This window comes from Nannobrachium achirus (genome assembly GCF_963921795.1).
Source record: "Nannobrachium achirus genome assembly, chromosome: 6".
In the NCBI taxonomy this organism is placed as follows: Eukaryota; Metazoa; Chordata; class Actinopteri; order Myctophiformes; family Myctophidae; genus Nannobrachium; species Nannobrachium achirus.
Window position 1 is genome coordinate 27,406,588 of NC_137815.1, and position 26,631 is coordinate 27,433,218.

Genomic DNA, 26,631 nt, shown 5'->3' on the forward strand with positions numbered 1-26,631 from the left:
GCTGTTGTTTGTGTGAGAAATGTAGTGAGAGGTTGTTGAGGAACATTCAGCGGAAAACACTTATTCTACACAACATAGTACTGTTTTAGAAAGAACTAAACCAGAGCGGTGAGTTTTGAGTCGCTCTTAATGCAATATTAAGCAGAGTTACAGTATCTTAGTGCGTGAATTTGCATAATTATTTATTTGTGATACGGTCTATTATTTACTGGCTATGTTGCCTCGGAAACCCAGACTTTTATTTTGGCGATAGGATGTGACCCGCCTCCATTGGACAGTTGTTTGTGTGCTGTATCTGTTGCGTTACAGTTACAGTGTGTTCTCTGTTAAGAAGCAGTTGTATTTGACGGATATACATTGTTTCTTTCTGAAAGGTTTTGCTTTCTGACTCCAGTGAAAAGACATGGGCGCTGATAAGCGGTGAGTGTGACTTGAGCGCTACATTGTTGCCAATTACAGTGCCATTTTGTTTCTATATTTTTGTTTTTATATTTTATATTTAACGATCTATATACATATATAACTAATAGTTTTTTTCACAGTGTGGTCAGTTATCTGTTGCAATGTTTTATTACATAATAAGAACATAAAAAGACTAGGGAATTGAGTACAAAGGACCACAATGTAAACAAGCCATAGTGCTTTCTTGTGTTACTTTAAATCCTATTAGTAGACCTTGTATCTGAACTGTACTGTCTTGTGCTTTTCCTATGCCAACTGCCAAAATCAAACAAATAACAAATTTCAGGTTAGAAAGTTGGATCAAGTGTCTGCATAATTTGCTAATTTTACACCCCATTCTTAACTAGTTTGTTGTTAAACCAGTGCAAGGTATATAAGGATCTTTTGTCTTCCACAGTTGGGGAGGGGGACATCACATCTTTAGAGACGTGGTGTGTGTGTACTCCAGCCTTGAGGCCTCATCCTGTTTAGCCTGTTATTGTCAGTAGTCAGGAGGTTTAAAAAGAAAAAGATTGGAGACATTTAGGTCTTCAGATGTCTTGGTGATTATTCACACAAAAATGATCTGTGAAAAATAATAAAGGCAATAAATTGTGCATGAGAGATGCGCTGATGAGTGGATCTGATTTACCATGTTGGCACAGCTTTGTTTTGTTTGATCTTGTTAACTAAAACATACAGCCTTGGTGATCTAAGACAGTGCTGTTTGATTGTAAATAGGACTGGCCGCACGGAACGCACTGGCAGGTACGGTTCTTCTTCTGACCAGTCACACGATGACTCAGAGCGGCGCGAGAGACGCGACAGGGACCAGGAACGCAGTCACGACTCACGCCGCTGGGGAGAGGACAGGCAGGACAGACAGGACAGGCGAAGTGACCGCCACGAAGGAGAGCGCCGCGGCAGCCGAGACAGTCCAGAGGTAACATCACTGTGAATTATGTCACTAATGTAATGTGTGGCATCATTAGTTACCATCATGACATTTTACTTGATTAATTGTCATACAGGGGTGTCCAAACTTTTTTCAAAAGGGGCCATATTAGAAAATATGAACACCCAAGAGCTGACTACATCTGCTGCTGACACAATGTACTTTCAGAACATAACACAAATAACTCAGCCTTATTTCACATTACCAAATTGACCCTTTCAGAATGAGACAACAGGGAAAAGGGAATCCTGACCAATTATACTCTGGGGAAATATTCTTGTTTGACGGTGCTGGCGAGCCGTTTATAAGACAATTTAGGAATGAAGACAATTTAGGAATAAAATTCGTCCTCGGGCCACAATTGGCCCCCAGGCCGCACTTTGGATACCCCTGTCAGACAAGATATTATGATTAATGATTGAAATTGTGTCTGTTGGCATTGAACATTTAGAACGCATAAATACAAATTACATTTCTGTGTAAAATTTGCACAGGGCAGGGATGACAAATAACTTAAATATACAAAGTGACTGACATAATTGATAGTTTAGATTTTGTACAAAAAGTGGAAATGGCAAATAATTGCCATTGCCGACTATGTAGTCTCACGTTAGCGATTATGTAATAACTGACGGGCCCAGTGGCATTGTGTATAGTAGGGCATTCACCGAATATTCGAATACCAAAGTCACTATTCGACATTGTTCACCGAAGTCGAATATTCGCTTATTTTTTTTTATTGTTTTCTCTTGAAAAAATATAGCTTGGCTAGATGGGAGGTCATAAGAATGAGTTGTCAATTCCCCTGGTGGATGAATTTGTTAATGCTCTATACCAGGTGTTCTCAAACCTTTTTACGCCGTGACCCCCAAAATAAACATATTTGAACTGGGGACCCCCACCCTGACAAGCACTTGGAATTGTAGGTATTACATTTAATGTGACTCGGTTCCACAGATAAATATTGTGAAAATAGCAGATCTACATGCGCACAACGCGGCGTTGTGAGCATGTAGATCGGCTATTTTCACAATGTTCGCCTCTTGCTTACTTAATATTTGACAGTTTGGCCAATCCTGTCGAATATTCGACAGTTCAAATACTTTGAGGTTGAATAATTCGAATGCTGAAAATCACTATTCGTGAATGCCCTAGTGTGTAGTTTGTTTTAATTTGTTTTGATTACATGTTGATTAATTGACCTGTGCCCACTGCCTAGCCTCGAGGGAGGAAGCGGCGGAACAGCGATCGATCAGAAGATGGCTACCACTCTGATGGAGACTACCCTGAGCAAGACTATAGGAGAGAGCAAGGGGACGACAAGAAGAGCAAGACCATCATGCTCTGGGGTCTGTCTCTTAACACCACAGAGGACGAAGTAAGGCTTTCTACTTGTAGACATTTACTTTTTCGTGTCAAGGACCCCTAAAATTACATGTATTTTGCCGCAGACCCCCATCTCAAAATATGTTTTTCCAGGGACAGCCCAGAAGCAAATATTTGAGTTACAGATGTTCGCTTTTAAAAAGAACAAGTGAACAAGTGCGAAATCAGAATAAGCAAAGTAAGCATGTACAAGGTAATTATTTAGAGGAAACTGGGATACCAGTTACACAGTGAACCTAGCATATTATGTCTAAGTTAACATGCTCTCTAAATCCCATTCTATCTAAATCAATCTATGCGATCTAAATCCCATTCTTAACATTTATTGAACTAAGTAGTTTTATTATTTTGTGGGATTTGTGCTGCTTAGAGTGGGCTACACTCAAACCTTGTTTAAATCGGAACTATGGATGGCACTGTTATAACAGTTGATGAAACTACTGGTCAGTTGCATTGACCAGAAGCAAGTTATTTAATTTATTTATCATAAAGTTCATTACAGATGTAATACTCTTACGGTTTACAGTTTAGGCATTTAGCTACACATTTACACTTTTAATCCAAAGCGACTTACAATAAGCAGGTAATACATCAATATAATAAGCAAGATAATATGTCAGTACATCAGCAACAATACAGCAAATGCATAGGAATATCAATCTAGAAAAAATAGCAGGTTTAACTTTAATGGTTGTCTTGTGCTTTAGGTTCGAGCTGCCATGGACCAGCTGGAAGGCCCTCAGCCAGTGGATGTCAGGCTGATGAAGAAGAAGACAGGTGAGAACCACGTGTACCATAGAGCCGTTCCTTCCCCCAGTCTTTGACCATAGGGCCAATCTGCTTCCGTTTTCAGACCCGTTTTGCCATAGCAACTGAGAATATATTTTTATGAACGAATGGCTTAAAACATAAAGAGCATAAACGTAACTTTTCAATGTGGATCTTATGAGGTAAGTACGTTATTTCTAAAGAGTAAAAATGCCTGGATGCCTGGTCGAGTGTGGTTCTCACTGTGGCATTCATGAATTTATTTTTCTTTCCATTTCTTTGCTGTGGTAAAACAACTAAATGGCCTGTTTTACCAAACAGGGCCTGGGTCGCGAAGCAGTTTGTGACAGTTTGAATAGTAATGCCCATGGACTCTGACTAACACGCCTCCCGTCTATATTTGAATGCTGTCCCTAGGTATAAGCCGTGGTTTCGCCTTCGTGGACTTTTATCACTTGCAAGATGCTACCCGATGGATGGAGACCAATCAGGTTGCTTCATAATCGCCAAGTCTAGTTTTTGGTCTTGGGGATCTGGAACTATAACAAAAAAGGCAACCAAAGGAAAAAAAAAGTGTTAAGGGAGTGTGGAGTTTATACAGATCACATCTATGTTTACAGAAATGATTTAAAAACATCCAAAAATGTAAAATATGTTTAGCTGGATCTTACAGTTATATGCACAGCCTTGTTGCTACTCAGTTTAGTTACCCAGTTAAACTATGCAGTAACACCAGAGCTGCAGATTGACATACATAATTTGCATGCTTTTCAGGCCAGGAACATATTTTATCTTTATTTTCCAAAATGCCAAATGTGGCTCTTAGAGTAATTACCAGTTAACATTTCAGAGTTGAACTTGTATTCAGTTTGACTCCAAGTTGCAGCAGCTTGTTTTCTTTTCTTTTTGTCTTGTTGGGGGTTTTTTGGTTGTTATTTTTGGCTTGAAATAAAACTGAATAGGATATTCCCCCCCCTCCCTTGATATTGGGTGTGGGAATTCCATCCCTGGTTATGTCTCTCTTCCACTGCATGGTACTAGCTCCACTTGACTCGACTCTACTCGCCCTTTTGGGAGGTTTTCCATTAGTTGTTTTCCACAAGTTGACATGAAAACACTGCACTGCAGACTACTTACTGATTGATGAGAGTGAGTCATCGCTAGCATCACAGAGTCACAATGGACTCCCCCTACATGGAAGCTCCAAAATACTGTTGACAGACTTTAGTAAACGGATCAATCAATAGCCAAGCTTACCTTTTTCTTTCTGTTTGTCTTGGACACATACTTTCTAGACAAGCATTAGTTTTAACATTGTTTAGCGCTCCTATATGTAGTGGGAAACAAAGCAACGCGAGTAGAGTCGAGTTGAGCCGGTTCCATGCAGTGGAAAGGTGACTTTAGACTAGAGAAAGCAGTCAAAATTATCTCATTAGGGTCACATTATACATACTGCTCCAGCTCAGTCTGGGCACTCGGGTCCCAAACACATTCAGAAAAGCCCTGTCTACACCATCATGCACCACATACACATCAAGCACCTGTCGGGGGGTCCCTGTCCCCCTTCTCTCCCTTCCAACACTGCTTGCTCTATTGGTGAGATCCACTCCAGCCACGAAAATGTCGAGTAATTGTTGTCGTCCTCTTGCAGAAACGGCTGATCGTCAATGGCAAAAGCGTGGACATGCTGTACAGCCACCCCCGGAACAAATATGAAGACTGGCTCTGCAACACTGTAAGTTAAAGTTCTGGCCACCGTATCCACAACAGACCCCCTCAAATGTCAGGACTTTATCTCTGTACACTGTCGTAGGGATGCACAATTAATCATTTGTCGTATTGGTATCAGCCGATGTTTGCTTAAAAATGCTGTATCTGCAATATAATCCGTATATCATATATCAATTTGTTTGAATGAGAAGCTGTAAAAAGCCTTTTGTGATGATTGAAGGCTGCAGATTCAATGTTTTCTTGAGAAGCTTTCAAAATGGTCTACCTGTGGAACAAATACTGTAAAGGCAAACAAGTTAGAAAAATACTAAGCCTTTACTACATTCATGTTTATTGATTGAATAATCAGATAATATTAAGAATACACCATGTTTTTTAGAAGTCTGTATCTGCACCCAGAATCACAGTTACTTTACAGCAGGTGTAACATAAACCCTATACTGGAAACTTGTATTGCAATAATGCTATCGATCGATGTGACCATGCAGTTAATCGATTAACAGATATCAGCCAAAATCTCTATATCGTGCATCCCTATACTGTTGAGTAGAGTATTATTATTATTGTTAAACCCTACACATGGCCATTTAAGCAGGCACAAGTGGTAAAGGTTAAGGTTTTGTCACAGGTAAGTATGGTTATATTGCGAGTAATCTGAGGCAGCACTAAAAAGATGATTTGAACGGTTACTTGCAGTGTGGCCTGTACAATTTCCGGAGGAGGCTGAAGTGCTTCAGGTGTGGAGCGGCCAAAGCTGGTAAGTAGTTCATCAAGCCAGAGGCCTCTAACTGCAGCCACCCGGACAGCCTGTGGCTCAGTGCTGAAATGCAGCTCGCAATTTCCTGTTGCCACAAGCTGTAGAGGCCCATTAGATACTAATCTGTCACATCTAGGAACAACATATGGCAAACAGCACACACATTTTTTGCCTAAAGGCAAAACGATAACGGAAATGACACACACTAGATCACATGCTATCCAAGATAGACCAGGTGAAATGCTAAATACTTGAATCCACAGAGTTGACTTGGGTTTTGACAGTTTGGCCCTTTGCTCCCGGTTCTTGAATTTGACTCCATTCCGGGAGTTATAATAATGCCCCCCTTTCCTTTTCTGTCTCAACAGAGTGTGAGGCCAGTGTTGCCGCTGGACCAACCGAAGCCAATACCAGTCTAGACTTCTATGGTGACAGTAAGGAATTCATTACTGTAGACTTCACGTCACACATCGTTTGGTTCAAAGTTACTCACGGTTCCTCATCAAGTGAATGTAGACATTAATGAAGGTCTTTGTTCTCTGCAGCGATCATCTTGAGGAACATTGCTGCCCAGACCACAGTGGAGGCCATCATGGCTATCCTGGCACCGTACGCTAATCTGTCCACTAACAACGTCCGCCTCATCAAGGACAAGCAGACGGGCCAAAACAGAGGCTTTGCCTTTGTGCAGCTTTCCTCCCCTCTGGTACAATATTTTCTGTATACAATATATCGTTGTCGGGTGGAAACCTTGTATGTCCAAAACCTTTTTTATTTTTTTCAAACGAAAATGGACGATCTTGCTTGTAGATGACTGTAATGACTCTAGCGTTGACCAAGTCTTCTCATCTACATTAATAACATTTTCTGAAGGTGAGTGAACGATTGCATCCCAGATATCCGATGGAATTTGAATGGCTGTCAATACTTCTCATTCATAAAATTGCGCTCAAAGTGATCCAAACGATATCGTCTACGACTTTACTTGTTATAGTTGTGGCGTGGACGCCGCTGTAGGGCTTTAATTTACGAAAGAAAAACAAACACATTTGAAACTTGGAGATACAAGGTTTCTGCCTATACATCTTAAATTATCATAATGCTCCTGATTATCTTCAAGTGATATGATTTGCTGATACCAGTCGCCAACTGCATCCTGTAAAACCATTCGCTACGGCTTTTTCTTCCTTTCAGTTCAGCTTGTTTTTGTGTCACTTTAAATGTTGGATGTCTGTAAGAAGAATTATCCCTCTGTTTTAAACAGGAGGCGTCCCAGCTGCTGACCATTCTACAGGGACTGCAGCCTCCACTGAAGCTGGACGGGAAAACCATTGGGGTCGACTACGCCAAGAGCGCCAGGAAGTGCGTGTTTTCTCTGTGCTACTTCTGTTTGGCTTGTGATGTGCGACAGTATTACCTGTGTGTAGGAGTGAATGAGGCCTTGACCACACTCTGTTTTTCTAAATGGGCGTTTCTCATCCATAAAAAAATAAATGATAAAATGTCCATATGACGTAGTTTTAAAAATATAGCCATACACACGTGAACTGACATGACCAGCTCAGTGGCCTTGCGGTTATGAGTGTCCGCCCTGAGTTTGGGAGGTCGCGGTTCGATCCCTGGCCGTGTCATACCAAAGACTAAAAGTGGGACCCAATGCCTCCCTGCATGGCACTCGGCATCAAGGGTTGCATTAGGGGTAAATCCCTGTGACATACTAGCGTGTACTTGTACATCATGCTGCCTCACTACAGAAACAGGAGATGCGTCAAAGATGGACCATTTTGTCCTGGCCCCCAATTCAGGATGGCTATGTGGCTGAATCCCAGAGCTACAGCGACACTGTCGTATCTGTTGGACTTTTGTCACATACTTAAAATGTGTCCTCTGCATCTACCCATACTAACTATGAAGAGCAGTGGGGAGCAGGGTGGTTAAGTGTGTCTTGCTCAGGGATACACGGTGACACATGGCAGGCGGGGGGGTCGAACCGGTGACCTTCCGATTCCCAGGCTGTCTCACTACCTACTCGGCTGCAGCCGCCCTTGTAGTGAATGATATTTAAAAATATACACTGAAAAAGTACTACACTGCATATACACAACATTTGTTGAAGCTATCTCTAGTAATGGCTAGAATTAAGCAGCATTCACATTTAGCACTGCAACTATGACAAAAACTATGTAAGTAAACACACTGACGTACAATACGTTCTGTAAAATGGCACCAGACCAACTGGGTCAGAGCCCACACATAGGCAGAGAGTGTTGAGGGCTTGAAGGGAGACCAGGAGACTGTGCACCGTAAGAGAGATTACGAAAATCTATAACATGGCTGTTAGGAAAAAAACTACTGGTCTAAATGACTTCCTGTAATTTGTTCAAATTAAGGAATATTGGCAGAAAGACTGTATACATTGTGTGTCTGGTCTGGTCTGTGATGAAAAATCGTGTGCTGAAGGACGGCCTGATGCATGTTGTATCTTAGACCTACACAAATGAAACCTACGCATGCAATAGGATTATGGATAATCTGTCTCTGATTATTAATATATAAGCAGGTGAGATAATTGTATCCTACCTGAGGTAATGAGTGTTAACACATTGGATACCAATATTAGCGTAATGTAACTTAACGGTGCACATGCTGCAATTCATTCGAGTTGGAACAATGTTTTAAATTGGCACATAGTTCTCGTGCTTTGTGTGGCCCTTTAGACTGGTGTGCTGCTTTTTTTTGGAGCTGTGTGAAGCACAGGCTCCCTATACGTGGCTGTGTGGGTCTGTCTGTCTGTCTGTCTGTGTGTGTGTGTATGTAGCCTGAACTTCCTAAACTTCGGCACGCTACTAGTCCCACAGTTTTGCCACCACACACTCGCGCCATATGTCAAATCGACCGGCTTACTCGGGAATCGTGGGCTAGTAACTTGCTAAGAGAAAGGTTCAATAGTTTAATTGATATTAATTTATTAGTGAATTAATTTTCCCCATTCATTGACTTATAATGGGAATCGCAAAAACTCACATTCAATTATTTGTCTCTCGCAAACCATAGGGGCTAGAGTTTCAAGACTTGGAGAGGAGGTTCATAATGATTTCAAGGATTAAATAAAAAATAATTGTGTCATTTGGCCGCATGGTGGCGACATAACACCCCACTTTACGTTTTGGCCTGTAACTCTTGAACCGTAGGTCGGAAAATTAAAAATATTTTTTCCCTGGATTCCTTGGGTCATGACGCATCTCCCCATATAGGCCACGCCCATGATAGATTTTCCGCCATCTTGAATTTTCTCCAAAACACACTTTTTGCTCCTTTTCCTACATATTTTCTTCAAATGTCACAAAAATCGGTACACATGATCCACACACACACACACACACACACACACACAGCTCCACTTCACACGGGTGTGATTTTTTAGATGGAAATAACTTCTCATGTATCTTCTCTTTGATTCTTTCAGGGACCTCTTGCTACCTGACGGTAATCGTGTCAGTGCCTTCTCAGTGGCCAGCACAGCCATTGCTGCAGCCCAGTGGTCCTCCAGTCAGGTACAGTAGGCCTTAGTTTCTTCAACCAAACCCAGCATGCATATTAACCCATTTAGCTGGAAGCACTTTAACCATTATTTTATGCACTATTTTATGAACTATAAAAAAGAAAGAAAATAGCAGATATACAAGCTTGCAGCGAGTGCTACGCTGCGTGATTGTAGATCTGCTATTTTTTGAAGAATCATGACATTTTCAGCAAACATTTGTAACTCAAATATTTGCTTCTGGGGGGTCCCTGGAACAACATATTTTGAGATGGGGGTCCTTTACATTAAAAGGTTTCAGAACCACTGAGTTAGAAGGAGGATTTAGAAGACCTTTATATAATCGGGTCAAAAATATTCAAAGACTCATGATTTAAAAATAAATAAACATCAGATCTACAAGCTTGCAACGCAGCTGTGAGCTTGTATATCTGCTATATTTCAATAGTTAAAGCATAATGGTTAAAGTAATAATGCATAATAATTTGTTCCAGGTCTTAATGGGATAAGTTGTAAAGGTGTCCCTAGCTAAACGATTAATTGTTAAGAACCAAATGTACAGGTCTGTAACTCCTCGAGTGTACAATGTTTCCATTTGTACACTCGACGAATAACAGTGGGGGCAGTCAGTGCTAAAGATCAGATTCGAGAAACAAATGGGATTTGCCTTCCATCTGAGCAAATGCTTATTGAGTGTTGTTTCCCCCCCCCCCCAGCCACAGCATGGTGCTGAGACGCAGAGGTCAGAGTACAGTTACCTGCAGGAAGGCTATTCTCCCTGGTCTCAGGTTGGTGGATCAAACTGAAACCTTTTTGTTGTTGTTGCTTTAAACACTTACGTGTATACTTGACCAGGTTTCCCTCAGTTTGCCTCAAGGGTCTATACTTGTTCCCCTCCTTTATTTCTACACCAAATCTCTTTGCCGTAAATAGCCGATCTGTATGCTTTTGTGACCTTGTTGTAGATCTGCTATTTCTACGGAATGTTTGCCAATATTAGCGCAATATATTGACACATTCAACTTCTTTGGATGGTTTTCCAAGAAACATCTCAGACGTGTTAAGACAAACACAGGATCTATTTTGTTTTCAGGAGTACCAGGCCTATCATCAAGCAGGGATGGTAGCACACGCTTCCCAGGGCAATGGGATACTGGGAGGTAAGAGAGAACAATGAAAAGGGCAGTTGCTCAGCAAGCACCATAACGATAATTTGTCAAACGGTTCTAACTCAAGTGAATGGCAGTGCCCACACTACAGCAATAGCGCCAACATGGGTGTGGATGCTCACATGATAATCATTATAGTTATAGCTATTTTGCTTGATACGGAAGGGACGTCCTACTACTGGCCAGACATTGTTGCTGTCAGGTGGAAACCTTGTAAAACAGCCAATCTACAAGATTAAAATTGCAACACATTGTGAGCTTGTAGATGGGCTATATTCACTACTTTTGTATGACGAAGTGGGGCATTCATTTACTATTAAAAACAACGTTAAAAAGTTGAAATATGGACATAGGAGGTTTCTGCCTAACCGCAACGCCATGCTAAAATACAGTAGGAGTGGCTCTTCGGAAATGGAGAACATTTGTGTAAACATTTTCCTCAGCACCGTATGTGGAGCATGTGTACTATTTTTAAGTTGCTTACAGATCTTTTTTTGCTTTCCCCTCTCTCAGCAGCCCCAGGTGTAACTATTGTTAGCCCACACGTCTACCAAACCCACATGATCGGCCAGCCTGCTGTCCAGGTAACACAATTCTGCATGAATAATACTGGAACCATGGCACTTTTTGTACCATTTCTTTTTGGATGTTTTAAAGAGATGCTAAAATAAAAATAATGTTTCGAAAATGTTTTATAAAAAAATAAGCTTCATATGTGTGTTTCTATTCAAAAATGACCACAAAAAGCGTAAAATAATGATAAAATAATCATTTTGGCCATTGTAGGGCCGACTTTGTTTACATTCCTTATCAATCCATAGAAGAGGAATGTAAACAAAGTCAGTCTGACATGGCTATAATGATTATTTTATCATTATTTTACGCTTTTTGTGGTCATTTTTGGATAGAAACACATATATGAAGCTTAATCTTTAAAATCTTTTTTCTAAAATATTTTCGAAACATTATTTTAGCATCCGTTTTTCAAGAAAAAGTTGACTATAGCTCCTTTAATTAATTATGTTCACTAAAAATAGGTATTGCGTTGCAGCTTGTAAGTGGTTAACGACTTAAAATGTGCTAAATCTCCACATAATCAAACTGTCCCATGCAGGCTCTGCAAGGCTTCCAGCAGCCAGAAGTGACAGTCACCATGTCTTCACTACTTGCCACAGTGGCATCGTCAGGGCAGACTGCTGACACCACCGGTGGTATGTGTGCACTTGCTTTTAAAACATGTCACTGTTATATTTTCTAGGGGACCAACTGTTTATCGAACGAATCGATAAACAAAGTGATAATTTAATGAACTAATTGAATTAACTAAAAATGTCATAAATAGTGCACATCGCAGATCTACAAGCTCACAACGCGTTGCATCGCAGCATGTTCTAAGCTTGTAAATTGACTATTTTCACAAATGTTATAGAAGTATAAAACAACATTTAAGTGGTTAAACGATTGGAAAGAAAAAGCTTCATTTTATGCAGTAATGGATCAGAGCAGCCCTTCTCCAAAATCTTGCTTTGGGGTAAAATTATTAATCTTCACAAATAAATGGTTAGTCACATTGACAAGGACCATAGGTTTGACGTGACGTCTCATTTTAGTACTTTTTATATGCCTGCTATACTGACTGACATGTTCTTTGTTGAATGATCGACAGCTGTACCTGATACGTCCACCTATCAGTATGATGAGTCCTCTGGATACTACTATGACCCCCAAACTGGCTTCTACTACGACTCCAACTCACATGTAAGATACACCCCATCATTAACATGTACACGAGAGGTCGTCATCGTTTTTTTAAATGCTAGGCACTATTGGCTTAGGGAGACAAACTGGGATCACCAACATTTTATTGCATATTAAATGTTCGTATTTTCTGTTTTTGCTAAAGCTTTCAATGCACCTTGATAAGGGGCTTTTTAAACTAGCTCACCATATGTATCTGTCTGTTGACCTAGGAGAGAGAAGAATTGAGACTTGCTTTGAAGTATTACACAGGTTTTCATTTCAAGTGCAGCTTTGATGGCTTCATCACATTTGTTGGACAACACAACCATCATGTAAATGTAATGTTTGCTGTATTTACAAATCATCATGGCTAATACTATTTTGGATTCATGTTGGTGTGTATCTTTTGACATTTAACAATGTTCCTATCACACACACAAATTGTCAAACCCCCTGTAGTAAATGAGGACCCCCTGTTGAATACCTCCTTTACTTTTCAGACTACATTACAATCATTATTGGTGAAGAAGATAACATGCTTGTTTGGCTTAACACAGTGTATTCTATGTCTTCCAGTACTACTACAACCCCCAGACTCAGCAGTATCTGTACTGGGACAGCGAGAAGCAAACGTATGTCCCGGCCGACGCCGCTGGCGGTGACAACGCAGCAGCCATGCCAACGGGCAAAGACACTAAAGACGGCAAGGATAAAAAAGAAAAGCCCAAGAGCAAAACTGCCCAGCAGGTACGGCGGAGCAGAGGCAATAAAATCAATTGATACATTTATTCAGTTTCATTTATACCTTTAATTCTGTTTCATTTTGGTCATGATTTTTGGGTGAGACCATGTGAGCTGTTCCAGAAGGTGGTCTTGAGGATTCGTTTTGTTTCCTTCAGATCGCTAAAGACATGGAGCGCTGGGCTAAGAGTCTGAACAAGCATAAGGACAACTTCAGGGGCAGCTTCCAGCCCATTAGTCAGGAGGAGAAGAAAGAGGCCGCGGCCGCCGACGCTGGCTTCACCACACTCTTTGAAAAGAAGGTATTTAAAATTGATGTGCTGAGCCCTGTTAAACTCTTTTTATAAACATATACAGGGTTCCCACGGTCATGAAATTCCTGGAAATATTTTGAAATTAGAAAAATATTTTTCCAGTACTGGAAAAGTTTGGGAATTTATCAAGGTTCCTGGAAGGTCCTGGGAAAAATAGCTATGCATTGTCTTTGGTTATTGATTAAACATGGGCCAAATTGTCAAATATTAGAGGCAGAAATTGTGAAAATAGCTGATCTACATGCTCACAACGCCTCGCAACGCCGAGATGGACTGAATGACTTGAACATGTTTTGTTTTGCAGCAAGCAGCAGCTCTTGAAAGACTCATGCCAGAGGTGCTAAATTCTGAAGAAGAGCCACCAACTACTTCTGCAAATTCATCCAAGGTGAGCATTTGACATTTTGGAAAGAAGAAAAGCCGTTGCCATATTATCTTAGTTTTGATCTTAAGAGGTGATTTTTTGTTTTGTTTTAGCGATACTTCTTAATCTAGTGTACAGGTAGAGTCAAATTACTTTTGTTTGGCTCCTCGGACATTGTCGCAGCATTGCAACAGTGATGAAGACAACTGTAATATGATAGGAAGAACAAGCAAACATCTCAACAATATATAAATACACAATAATGGCCACTAGAGGGCAATGTGACTCCATAGATAACTGTACAAAACCAGCATAAGTCAGCATGTAGAATGCAGTACTGTGGCATTGTCTTTGGGTGGCATTAATGTTTCACAATCCTTTAATTTAGCTAACTTGTTAAATGTGTCATTGTCCTGGGGAAGGATTGTCAATCAATATTTATATTGTACATTTCAAACATTAGTTGCAACTCGATGCACTTCACAGGAAAGAATCATTACAAAAGAGGAACATTTAAAAGAGGGGAAATAGAGAGGACGGTTTTAAAGGGGAAAATAAAAAAGAAATGTATCTAACTAATGAGATAAATGAAAAACAAATAAAAGCATTGCAAAGAACCCAGGTTAAAGCAATGTAAAACATAATTATGTGCCTTGGGAATTATTATAAAAATGTTAGAACCATAATGGCTAAAAATTGCTTCTCAATCTCATTTTAGAACAGTTCCCCCAGTTTACTAACATAAATTTGGACAGGGTGTACAATTGGAAACAAATGAACACTCTGTGTAACGGACCCGTAAGGGTCCATTTGGTACCAACTTTCAATAATTTATCTGGGGACCCCGTGGAATCCCTTCAAGGACCCCTGGGGGTGGCCGGACCCCCCTTTAAAAACCGTTAAGAGACCAGTGTCAGAGGAAATAAGGGTGGGCAGACTGGGCACATACCTAAAAAGCATTGCAGATGAGTAGGCGGTCAGCCTGGTGCTTTTCAAGCCAATAAAAGGATCTTAAAAATCGATTCTAATGCCAGCAGGCAAACCAACGCAGGGACTTCAGAATGGTTGTAATGTGTGCTTCTCTCCATCTGGTCTTTGTCAGCACTCTGACTGCGCTGCTGCAATCTGCTATAGCACTGTTCTATCTGTACTATACAAGTGATTCTCTACATTTTTTTTTAATGTTTCAGTTTTATATGCATTAGACCCCAGACCCCCATTTGATACAATTATATATAGTATATATTTATATCTGCGACCCTAGTCTCAGCTAACTATTTCACAATCTCTGAATGCTACATGGAGTCTGTAACTACTGATTTAGTTAGTGCGCCCGAGTCGGCAACCTTTGGGGTCGCCACAGCAGCCAAATCAAGTTGGGCTCCCATCGACTTTCTATACAGGAGGAAAATACCTCCTGTATAGAAATAGCCCAAGGAATGTTTTTTGCTTTGACTAATTTGCAATTTACTGTAGGACAAATTTAAGCGACTCCAAAGATGAAACGGTAGTGGAGGGTGAAAGTTGGCATCTGCTGTACTAGTTTCTTTGCATTTTCAACACTCCTGTTGTAGCGGGGCTGTTAAGGAGAACAATACTTCAGTTCTGGAAAGAAGCACCAAAATTTTACAGAGTGTACCTCTTGGGTCATTCTTTAGAAAAATCACATTAGACACTTAATTTTCAAAATGTCCGCCAGTTTTAAAGATGGCCGCCTTTTCGGATATGTTTTACAGTACGCCAGCCAGTTAATATCGAATTTTCATAATATTAGAGTTGTTTTGTAGGTTTTAAAACATCCTGAGTTCATTTATTACACTTTTAAAGCAGCCAGAATAACCTTTCTGACTTTTGGTTGGGGTCTTTCCTCACCTGGGACCCCCCAGACAGACCCCTGAGCCTATTTCAGTAATCGCTCTGCTCCTGCTCCAGAACAATGTTAAATTAGATCTGAAATATGCTCTGAAATAAAAAATGACTAGTAGCAAATAACAGAGGTCTTCCACGGGGGGTCCGGGACCCCTGGGGGGGGTCCTCAGAGCTATTACAGGGGGCCTGCCAAATCTCGATGAGATCTTTTTTTTTCTTTTTTTTTTTACATTTGAAACTTTGAATGTTTTTATGTATCCTGGTTTTATGTATTGTACTTTGATGGTTTATTAGTATTCTCAGTATTATTTATAATGTTTTTGTGTTAAAACAGTTATGGTTGACAGCTGTTACTGCAGGGATTGCAATAATGAAGGTATTGCAACTTTTCACTTTGGGCGCAGAACAACATTTCCATTTATTGCATGCACTGCACTCACACTGACAACACACACACACACACACACACACACACACACACACACACACACACACACACACACACACACATTTTAACCATTTATTTATGTCCACACAAAGGAGATGCATACAAGGACACAAATAGTATAGGTGCAGTAGAGTAACATTTACAAAATCATGGCATTATGTCTTCATGATACAATAGCAAGGCACTTGGTACTCTACGGGTATAAGTAACAGCGTCTCCGCCATATGTGGCGGCTGCCGATTATAGCGGAGACGGAACAATACTTTGCCAGCCTTTTTGCCTCTTTTTTAGGCACTCCAAGTTGTTGAAACCCTCTAACAACCAGCCTGTGGGTATGTCCTAGGCTGCCAAATATGAAAACAAATAGTCTGCACCTGTACCCCAGCTCTGAGATCGTATTTAGGAGAGGTTGGTATTTAATGACCTTGGTCATGAAAGCTTCCTCTAGGCTAGGGTCAAAGGTGCAGGCCATCTCCAATACAGACACTTCCCTGGACTCTTCATCAACCACAACAACATCTGGTGTATTAGCTGTCAAAGATGCAAAAATGTCCAAGTTATCACAGAGATGAAACATGGATGGAATGACACGGGAATGTTTGTACACACACACACACACACACACACACACACACACACACACACACACACACCTCTTTGTTATTGTCACCCCAAAACCCTCACCTTATCCTCTTATAGAGCCCATGGTTAATTACGCCCAAAGAGATTCACTACACTACAGTAATTTCAGACATGCAGGATATGTTCGTCTTCATCATCATCATCATCTTCAATGTCCAACCTAATAGTGTTGACACAGTCTCCACCATAGCATAGAGTGAAAGGCAGGTTATTTGAGCAGCTGCACCGTCCCTTACAACCTGCTTTGCAGACACATTTGATGAGCTCAAGTACTGCCTTTGGAGCAGGGAGAGCAAGAAAACTGAAACCTGGAATATACCCTCCACTCTCTGAATTCCATCTATTTTCTTCGATTGGTGGAAGCACAGGGAAATTTGTCAGGTATGATTTATCCTGCATTGTGAGTGACGGAGTTGGCACGGAGGTAATGTGGTAGCAGTGCAGCACGAGTTGGAGGTAGCATCTCACCCTCCAAGTTATTTGACAGAAATGGTTCCCATCTGAGTAATCCCAGGGTTGTTGGACCTTTTGAACTGTAAACATGGCATGCAAAATGTTCGGACTGCAATGTTGATGGAAGCTCACAATTTATAAGCTCAGGAGGAATGGCCAATGACCTTGCCAAGGTCCTTGAAGCGGTTAGTGGCTTGGTCATCATCATCATCATCATCAAGTAGGCATTGACCCATGTCTTTTTGGTGATTCCAACAAATGTTCTTCCCCAGTCAACACCTGAAAAACGCAAAGGAACCCTTGACATTTGTAACATCAACTTGAACTCACTCGAATATATCAATTTCCTTTTTTTGTACCGGAGGCAAGGACTTGATAAGGAATCGGGGTATCAGCCTCTTCATGTGTTTGCACTTCCTCAAAATCATGTCCCTTGATGAAGGTATCGTATTATGATGCCTACTTCGTCATACCTGACAAATTGCCCTGAGCTTCCATCAATTGAAAAAATAGATGGAATTCAGAGAGTGGAGGGTATGTTCCAGTCAGGTTTCTTGCCATCCCTGCTGCAAAGGCAAAGCTCATCAAATGTGTTTGCAAAGCAGGTTACAAGGGACGGTGCAGCTGCTCAAACAATAACCTGCCTTGCACTCTCCTCCCTGCAAATGATATAGTGGAAACTGTCAACATTATTAGGGAGGACATGTATAGTAGTGAATTTCTTTGGGTACAATTGACCGTGAGCTCTTTAAGAGGATAGGGTGCGGGTTTTGGGGTGACGATAACAAAGAGGTGTGTGTGTGTTGTGTTGTCAGTGTTAGTGCAATGCAATAAATGGACATGTTAGACTGTGCGCCCAAAGTGAGAAGTTGCAATACCTTAATTCTTGCAATCCCTGCAGTAACACCTGTGAACCTGTCTGTCTAACACACACATGTTATAAATAATACTGAGAATACTAATAAAAACAGTTTCAAATGTAAAAATATATATAGGCCTACATATATAAAAAAAAAGGAACTTCCCCATCAAGATTCGGCAGGCCCCCTGTAGTAACTCTGAGGACCCCCTAGGGGTCCGGGACCCCTGTGGAAGACCCCTGGGTATTTGCTACTACTCATTTTTGCTTTCAGAGCCCAGTTACAACAACTTTAATGCTTCAGTTATGATCTAATTTAACATTGCTCTGGAGCAGGAGCAAAGCGACTACTCAGATAAGCTCAGGGGTCTGTTTGGGGGGTCCCAGGTGAGGAAAGACCCCAACCAAAAGTCAGAAAAGTTATTCTGGCTGCTTTAAAAGAGTAATAAATGAACTCACAATGTTTTAAAACCTACAAAACAACTCTAATATTATGAAAATCGGACATTAACTGGCTGGCGTACTGTTCAGAGGCAGCCATCTTGGAAACATGGCAGCCATTTTGATTTTTCAGTGTCTAACGTGTTTTATCATAGGAACAACCCCTAAGGAGTACTTGTGAAAAGTTTTAGGTTTCTTTCCACTTGTGAAGTATTTTAGTGCAAAAATGCATTTACCTGCCCCGCTATTGTACATACTGTATGGCAGAAGCATTTGAAAATGATGCAAGTCAACAGTCCTGCTTGTGTTACTCTGAGAGCATGTAAATGGAACCAAATAGACCCTTCCGCATCCATTTGGTTTTTTTTGCACACTCTGAGTTCATTGTGGTCTTCCAGACCCGCTGTTGAGAAACTGTCCCATACTGACTGTGTTGCCCTGTTCTTGCATGGCGGTGGTCAGTGTGGTCTGGTGGCGGCATACAGCGGTGACAGTGACCCAGAGGAGGGGACAGGGGAGCCAGAGAGCGGCGACGAGTTCCAGGACAAGATGACGGACTGGAAGAAAATGGCCTGTTTGTTGTGTCGAAGACAGTTCCCCAACAAAGAGGCTTTAATACGTCACCAGCAGCTCTCAGACCTGCACAAGGTACCCTTATTAGTCCTTGGATGTACACTGTAAAATTGACATTGTCACTGTTCATTTTACTCAGGAGTATAAAGATGATAGGTCCATTTCCTTTCATTTGTACACTCTGTTTTCTGGCGTCTGTATTTTGGGCATGCCATAGGCGTACATTAACATTTCACAAATGCAAAAAAGAGCACAAATCTATAAGTGATGTGTAGTGATTGACATTGTCCTACTGATAGTCCTCCTAATGCCTGAGGCATTAGCCAGACTGAGAACATGCATTCACTCACACGTTCCTCCACGGTATCAGTCTGGACTTCGGCCCCATAGGAAGCGAGTATGAGAAATCAGAAAATGACCGGGCCAATCGGTGACTGCGTTTCAACTGAACAGTGTAATGCAGTCACTGATTGGCCCAGTCATTTTCTGATTTCTCATACTCGCTCCCTATGGGCCGAAGTCCAGACTGTAACTGGAGGAACGTGAGAGTGAATCCATGTTCTCAGTTTTTTTTTAGTCAAAAAGAATAATGAATGAAATACACCTTGAAATGAACACTGATTTTACTGTGCACTTTGTCCCATAACCAAATGAGCTCTAGAGGGCAGTGTTGCGCCCAGGTTATTGCTTTGCATTGTGTCCTAACTTGCCCTTTCTCCACTCTAGCAAAACATGGAGGTACTGCGCAGGTCCAGGCTCAGCGAGGCAGAGCTGGAGGAGCTGGAGAGAAAAGAAACTGAGGTTAGCCTTAATCGATAGAAAGCCTTCCTGATACTGTAAACTGTCTGTGTCTCTTATTACAGTGATTTGAAATGACCCTAAACTGTTCACTGTCTTTGTGCGTAGATGAAATACAGAGACAGGGCTGCAGAGAGGAGAGAGAAATACGGCATCCCTGAGCCTCCCGTACCGAAAAAGAAGAAATTTACGGCGCCAGCACCAGTTGTGTAAGTTTCCCTGGTATATTGATTTATTTCAATGACTGAAATGAAATGTGTGCCATTACTTTCTGTCCGTGTCTGGAGTTCTTTTCAGTTGTCTTTTCAAGTGGCTAATAAACTAAACTTGCAATTCCCGTGTGACCCTGCAGAAACTACGAACAGCCCACCAAAGATGGCCTAAACAGCGACAACATCGGAAACAAGATGTTGCAGGCGATGGGCTGGAAGGAGGGCAAAGGTCTAGGACGCAACCAGCAAGGCATTACTGCACCTATTGAGGTAAGCAATGAATCACCAACTAAGATTACAATGAATCACCAACTAAGATTACAATGAATCACCAACTAAGATTACAATGAATCAACAGCTAAGATTACAACGCATCACGATGCAAAGTGTTGAGAGCTCATAGAATTGCTATTTTTTTGCCTATAATGACTAGGTGGGACACAAAAGATCAATACTCTGATGTCCTCTTAGGACATATTATCAAGAATCTATATTATATCAAGTATCTATATTATGTTCTCAAGCATCTATATTATGTTCTCAAGCATCTATATTATGTTATCAAGTATCTATATTATATTACAACAAGCAGGTGCTCTCTATATTATTGATTCTCGACACAAAGCCCCTGACACCTGTGTGTAAGTAATGCTCATCCTCTCAGTCTGAGGCCACATTCTCATAATATAATTCGGTTTAGTCTTGCGAATGGGCGGGGTGAAGTTGCTACATTCTTGCATATTTAATTGATACGTTTGCGCTCGCACTGCACTTTGTCATCCGAAACAAACAAGGAATCGTCCACGTCTGTCCATGGGACATGTATGTATCCAAGCTGCATGATAATGCCTCCTTCATCTCCCTGTGTTTATTAATTCTTCAAGTTCAACTCACAATGTACCCGCAGGACCGCCACAATATTGAGCAGGCGTTAGCCTATTTATCTGCGGTCGTCGGTCGTAAACGGGCGATCAAAAAATAAAACCAGCGGCGGCCGGAGGGACTCGCAAAATCTACCAGCAATAAACCAGACAGCAAATACATTAGCAAGATATGAATATCTACGAAGAGTAGAGCGTCAACGTCTCTCTCTCTCTCTCTCTCTCTCTCTCTCTCTCTCTCTCTGACCCTCGTCTTGCCCTCCGCTGGCTCCCTCTTTGCGCTCCGCGCATGAAGCATCTCCATTTGGACACGATTTGGCACAGAGAGCCGCGTGCGCGAGCAAGGGCGAGAGACCCACACATCGGCCTATATATTATAAGCCTATTATGCCTATAGCCTATATATGATATACAGCTATACAAGTGACTCCTGTGGCACTTTCCTTTTATCTAACTGTGAGCAACAACTCCTCACAAATAATACACCATGTGCGATCGAGGGAGCGGTGATCGGAAATCAATGAGGGGAGGAGGCGGCCAGAATCGTCAGAAATATAATGAGAACAGACGGGGGGATTTAACCTTTTATAAATAACTATGGATTTAACCCGCACATGGCTCTATATAGCCTACCACAATGTTTCATTGCCTGTATTTGAGACGGATGGATTCACACCAACAGGGAAGCGTTTGCGGTAGCGCATCGAAACCACCGTTTTTTTTTGTGGATTTGCATTCGTTTCTTTTATTCGAAAAAGAATACGGATGCGTCTTCACACATGCCCAACCGTTGTGTATTTTCCAACAATACGTTATAGGATTCGTTTTAATCGTCATAAAACGTGCCTGTGTGAATGTCGCCTGAGAGAACTTGTAAACATGCTGCACTATTTTTAAGAGGATAAACACAGCAGAAAAAGATGTACAACAGTCAAACTGTTAAACTGGGAACTGCATCATCTGAGTCAACGCAACAGCTCACTGGCTGGCTGGCGGAGATTAATTACAATCCTTGTCGTCTACTTTATATTTCCTCACATTTCTTCTTTAGTTACACAGATATCGTATTTTGAGTTACTCATATCGTTACGGTCACACCCCTAATGACATATCCAAAAAAGGGACACCAGGGTTAAAGAAGTAGTCCCCCCCCCCCCCCCCCCCCCCCCCCCCCCAAAAAGGTCTTATTTTCAATCAACTGCACACCCCATGAAGCCTTGAATTCATGGAGATTTTGTAGTTTTTCTCACATTTCTAAGTCAATCATTTGAGGACCGGCAGAGTCTCAAAAGAGTCTCCTACCGGACGAAATCTGGCATAAAAACGTATACATTTCAATAGAATATCTTAATTACAAAGACATTAAGTTGACATGTTTTTGTTTTTAGTTTGTTAAGGGCAACTGTTGTATAATCACAATATTATAGCCTGCAGCAAGGCTGGTGTGCCAATAACCACGATAATGCACAGCCTCTCGTGTAATATTGCTTAATTGTATGACAACAAATGCAAGTGGGAATAGGAATGATTGTCAATATGTATTATTATTTTATTCCCCAGGCACAGATGAGGACGAAGGGATCTGGTCTAGGAACCAAAGGCAGCAATTACACCCTCGCCGCCTCAGACACCTACAAAGACGCCGTCCGCAAAGCCATGTTCGCCCGCTTCACCGAAATGGAGTAAGCCCAACCGGCCTGACCCGCGACAACGGCCCATATCCTACAGGTGCTGTGCTCCTTCCTACATGGATGGAGCCGTTCTCTTCATGGTTAACAGCTTGTCCACAATTTCCCCATCGCTAAATTCACTTGTGAGAACTATTGAGGAACTCATGAATCCAGAGACAAGATGATTATAGCGATAAACCTTTAACTGCACGAAAAGTTCAGTTTAAGGTTCTGACCCGTGACCCATCGTGGACGCCTGTCATGTATGTATGTATGTATGTATGTAATATGTACTGTATGTATGCCTTTTAGACCAGAAAATGTCACAAACCCCGACCCCATCACAGAGAGTTTTCTCACCATGTGTCAACAAATGAAGTGTGCCGAGTGAGTGCCCACACTCGAGCAGTGTGTTGGCATGTGTTGGTGGACAGAATAGTTTATCATCTGTTGCACACTTGAGCTAATTACATAATGTAAACATATTGGCGCACATCACTTCCAACCAGCCAAAGGCCATTGATAACATCTTTTTTGTGGGGTTCAAAAGGCATACAGGCATCACGGACCCTTCCTTCAATGTTAGATCACTGAAGTGTTACCAGATTGTCATACTTGTCGCCATCACGATTGGTTAACTCTAATGGAGGAAACCTTAGTTGGAGAGTTATATAAATTATGATTTGTATATACAGTAAGTATGGTGGATTTCTTCCCCCGATTTATTCTTGGCATGTTATGTTTAAAGAGTTGTACAGTTTCTATGGAAAACGTGTCTTGTTTTGTACAAAAGAAATAAATGAGATTGAGTGGTCAGTGCCTGGGCTTGGATCTGATTTAATAAGCGACCATATGACTGGCATTCGACAATAAGCTTTTACAAACTGATTCTATCAGTGGATGGTAACAGGAAATTCACTTTAGAAGCCTTTACACACCGGGGGACTGATGAAGACATCTGAAAATGCAAAATATTCAGTGGCAAATAATTCACAAGGCCTTTATTCGCTGTGTGGATACTGGAAAAAGATCTACCTTATTTACAATAAGAATAATGTCGCTTTATAATCACATTCCTGTTCTGTGAACAAACTCAGTGGTTTCATTGTAAAATGTTTTCATGTCAAGGACCCCAAAATGAAAATGTATTTGGCCATGGACCCCCCAACGAAATGTCATCCCAGGCCCCATACAAGATTTGTGTTCAAATGTTTCAAAGCTTTTTTTAAATGTACATTAGGTCTTTATAGAGTTAAAGTGGTAGTGGTTTTGCTGGGGACCCCCTGGAACCCTCTCAAGGACCCCTGCGTCCCCAGAACCTACTTTTGAAATCATAGGAGTAGAGGATCTATGATTCTATATATTGTTATATGTAGGCCTACATTGGGGACCAGTGTGTTATGTCATATGGTTCACATTTACAAGTAGCTCCTCCAAATAATATTCTAGTTGGTGGGTGTAGGCTATAAGGGTATTTGTTTGAAAACACAAGACCAACTTTTGTGTGCACCCAGCTTCCTCAAATAGGCCTATATTTTATGTGTTAAAGGAGTAGTTCACCCCCAAAATGACTTTTTTTCTATTGATTAGTCATGCCATGGAGACTAGAGTTCAATAATATTTTTTGGTTTTTGTCGCATTCCTAAGACAAAAATGTGATAACAATACATTTACCCCCATTCATTCCGGATGGTGACCCGTTTCGAAACGGGTCACCATCCGGAATGAATGGGTGTAAATTTACGCAAATCAAATTTTTGTCTTAGGAATGTGACAAAAAAATATATATATTATTGAACTCTAGTCTCCATGGCGTGACTAATCAATAGAAAAAAAGTCATTTTGGGGGTGAACTACTCCTTTAAGACCTTTGTTGTAGGCTAGTAGGTTTTAAGGAACACTACGTTTCCAAATTTCACTTAGCTGAACCGAAAATGAAGTATCTAGGCTAAAATAAATAAACAAACAAATAAATGGAATCCACATGGCAACAGCGTGGCTGCAATGAAGTCCAATCAGACTTAATGTGGCCAGCGTGACGTCAGTCGACATGCGTCTGTGTGGCCTTGTATCACTCCAAATTTGGGCACGGTTCCGAATCCGATGATTCCGATCAGAGCTCCTTTGATTTCCATTAGGCCTATTAAGTTCAAAAGTAGGCCATATCAGTGTGTGCACGAGATATTTGGCACTGATGGCTCAAGCGGTTTGCGAGATTAGGTCAATTGACAGACGAACAACAACACAGACCGACAGACAGACCCCCTTCTAGACTGCTCTGGCTGGCAGCTGGCTCAAACCACGTTGTAAAATAAATAAGTGATTGAGGTGGTACATTAACGCACTGGCAGTGAGTGTGGTGCTGATCTGATCTGTCCAGCACAGCAGTTTGCGAGATCAGATTAGCTAACTCCGGACTCCCGGACGCAGCCAGACCGACCCACCGTCCACCCCTCTTCGAGAAGGCCAGCTGCCTTCAGCCTGACTCCTGCAGAGAGCCACGCCGTGGGAAAAGAAAAACCCGGACAAATGATTTAAACGGGAGGACAGCGGGACAGAGATTAGAGTAAAATACGGGGAGAATCCCTGGAAAACCGGGAGGGTTGACAGGTATGCGTTAGAGGAGAGAGAGAGGACGACTCGCTCCACTATAATACTGCTGCTGCTTTTTCCACACAAATCTGAGGAAACTAAAGCTGGACTGGACATAAAGAACAGGCATCGAAACTGATTTTACACTTGGTAGGTACACACCCAGTTTGTACTTTACATTTTTTACCCAACTGGAAATATGACATATTGGATTATAACCTTACTTTTAAGAAACATCAAGGAAACCGTGAAAATGCAACTTCGAATTTAGTTTTTAAACTGATGCTGCAGAGATGTAGCCTACATGCGTGCAACGGTTGACGGTTGTATGATCTCACATGTCATAGGCTACTACTGTGTAACTGCCCGGTAACAAGCTGGACAAACTGCTATCACCACTGCAATCTATCTCTGCACTGCAATCTCTGCTCTAAAAAACAATCCTATATTGAAAAGACCAGCATCATCGCTGTAACAAAGCAGAAATACAATGTCCCGTCTTGAGAGTTTTAGTTGTTGATGTTATTCAAATGTGTGTGTACTGTGTGTAGCCCATTGGTGTAAGAATGATCACGTATGTATTTATGATCGGCTGCCCCCCGCCTCTGCTCTGTGTGAGGTTATTATCACATGCCACACACAGACAGACACTGCAATGCCAGATCCAGCAGGCACACTTCGGTTCTTCCTGCATGCCGTCGTCTCTTTTTAAGGACGGTCCTACACCAGATGCGGTGCCGCGCCCATACAAGTGCATGCTGCATTCACAAATGTCAAGTGATGGAGACTAGCGTAGGGCTGCTACGGTGTGGTGCATGGGGGCTGGACAGCAGCCACTGCGATACACACCGTATCCCCATACCGTTAACCGTACCGTTAACGGTATGGGGATACGGTGTGTAATCCCCGTAGGCTATCTGGGAATTTGCATGTATTCATAATCAATTGAATGCAAATGAGGCGCCCGTGCACCGCAACACAGACAGGAGTAGCCTATCGCACACTGCCCCAAAGACAAAGTCATAATGTCTGCCAACAACAACCCAAGGCTGTTAAAGCTATAATGCCTGGCCCAGTTTAAAGTGTATCAGTGTTTTTCAACCTTTTTCATATCAAGGTCCATTATTTATTATTTATTTCTTGAGACCACTATTTGATGACATTTAGCCTCCCAGACCCAAAACTTTGAATATTTTGTTATCATTGGATGCGATATTGTCCACGATTTTCATGCTGTATTGATGTGGTAGGCTACCATAGGAGAGCTAGACCTATAACAGGCAAAA

At 41.5% G+C, this 26,631-nt stretch overlaps 1 protein-coding gene across 1 annotated transcript; it reads left to right on the forward strand.

Annotated features, from left to right (window-relative positions):
* On the forward strand, positions 1 to 23,572 carry rbm5 (RNA binding motif protein 5). The gene is given in 26 exon segments (XM_080729078.1): positions 1 to 108; positions 375 to 420; positions 1,183 to 1,384; positions 2,616 to 2,774; positions 3,490 to 3,559; positions 3,968 to 4,041; positions 5,202 to 5,285; positions 5,978 to 6,031; positions 6,033 to 6,093; positions 6,096 to 6,098; positions 6,584 to 6,744; positions 7,303 to 7,400; positions 9,505 to 9,592; positions 10,296 to 10,367; positions 10,673 to 10,739; positions 11,262 to 11,332; positions 11,863 to 11,959; positions 12,415 to 12,506; positions 13,065 to 13,235; positions 13,388 to 13,531; positions 13,848 to 13,931; positions 19,082 to 19,267; positions 19,919 to 19,993; positions 20,099 to 20,199; positions 20,343 to 20,472; positions 22,644 to 23,572. Coding segments are annotated over 25 exon segments (2,487 nt in total). The 5' UTR covers positions 1 to 108; positions 375 to 403; the 3' UTR covers positions 22,770 to 23,572.
* Positions 23,573 to 26,631: the final 3,059 nt, after the last annotated feature.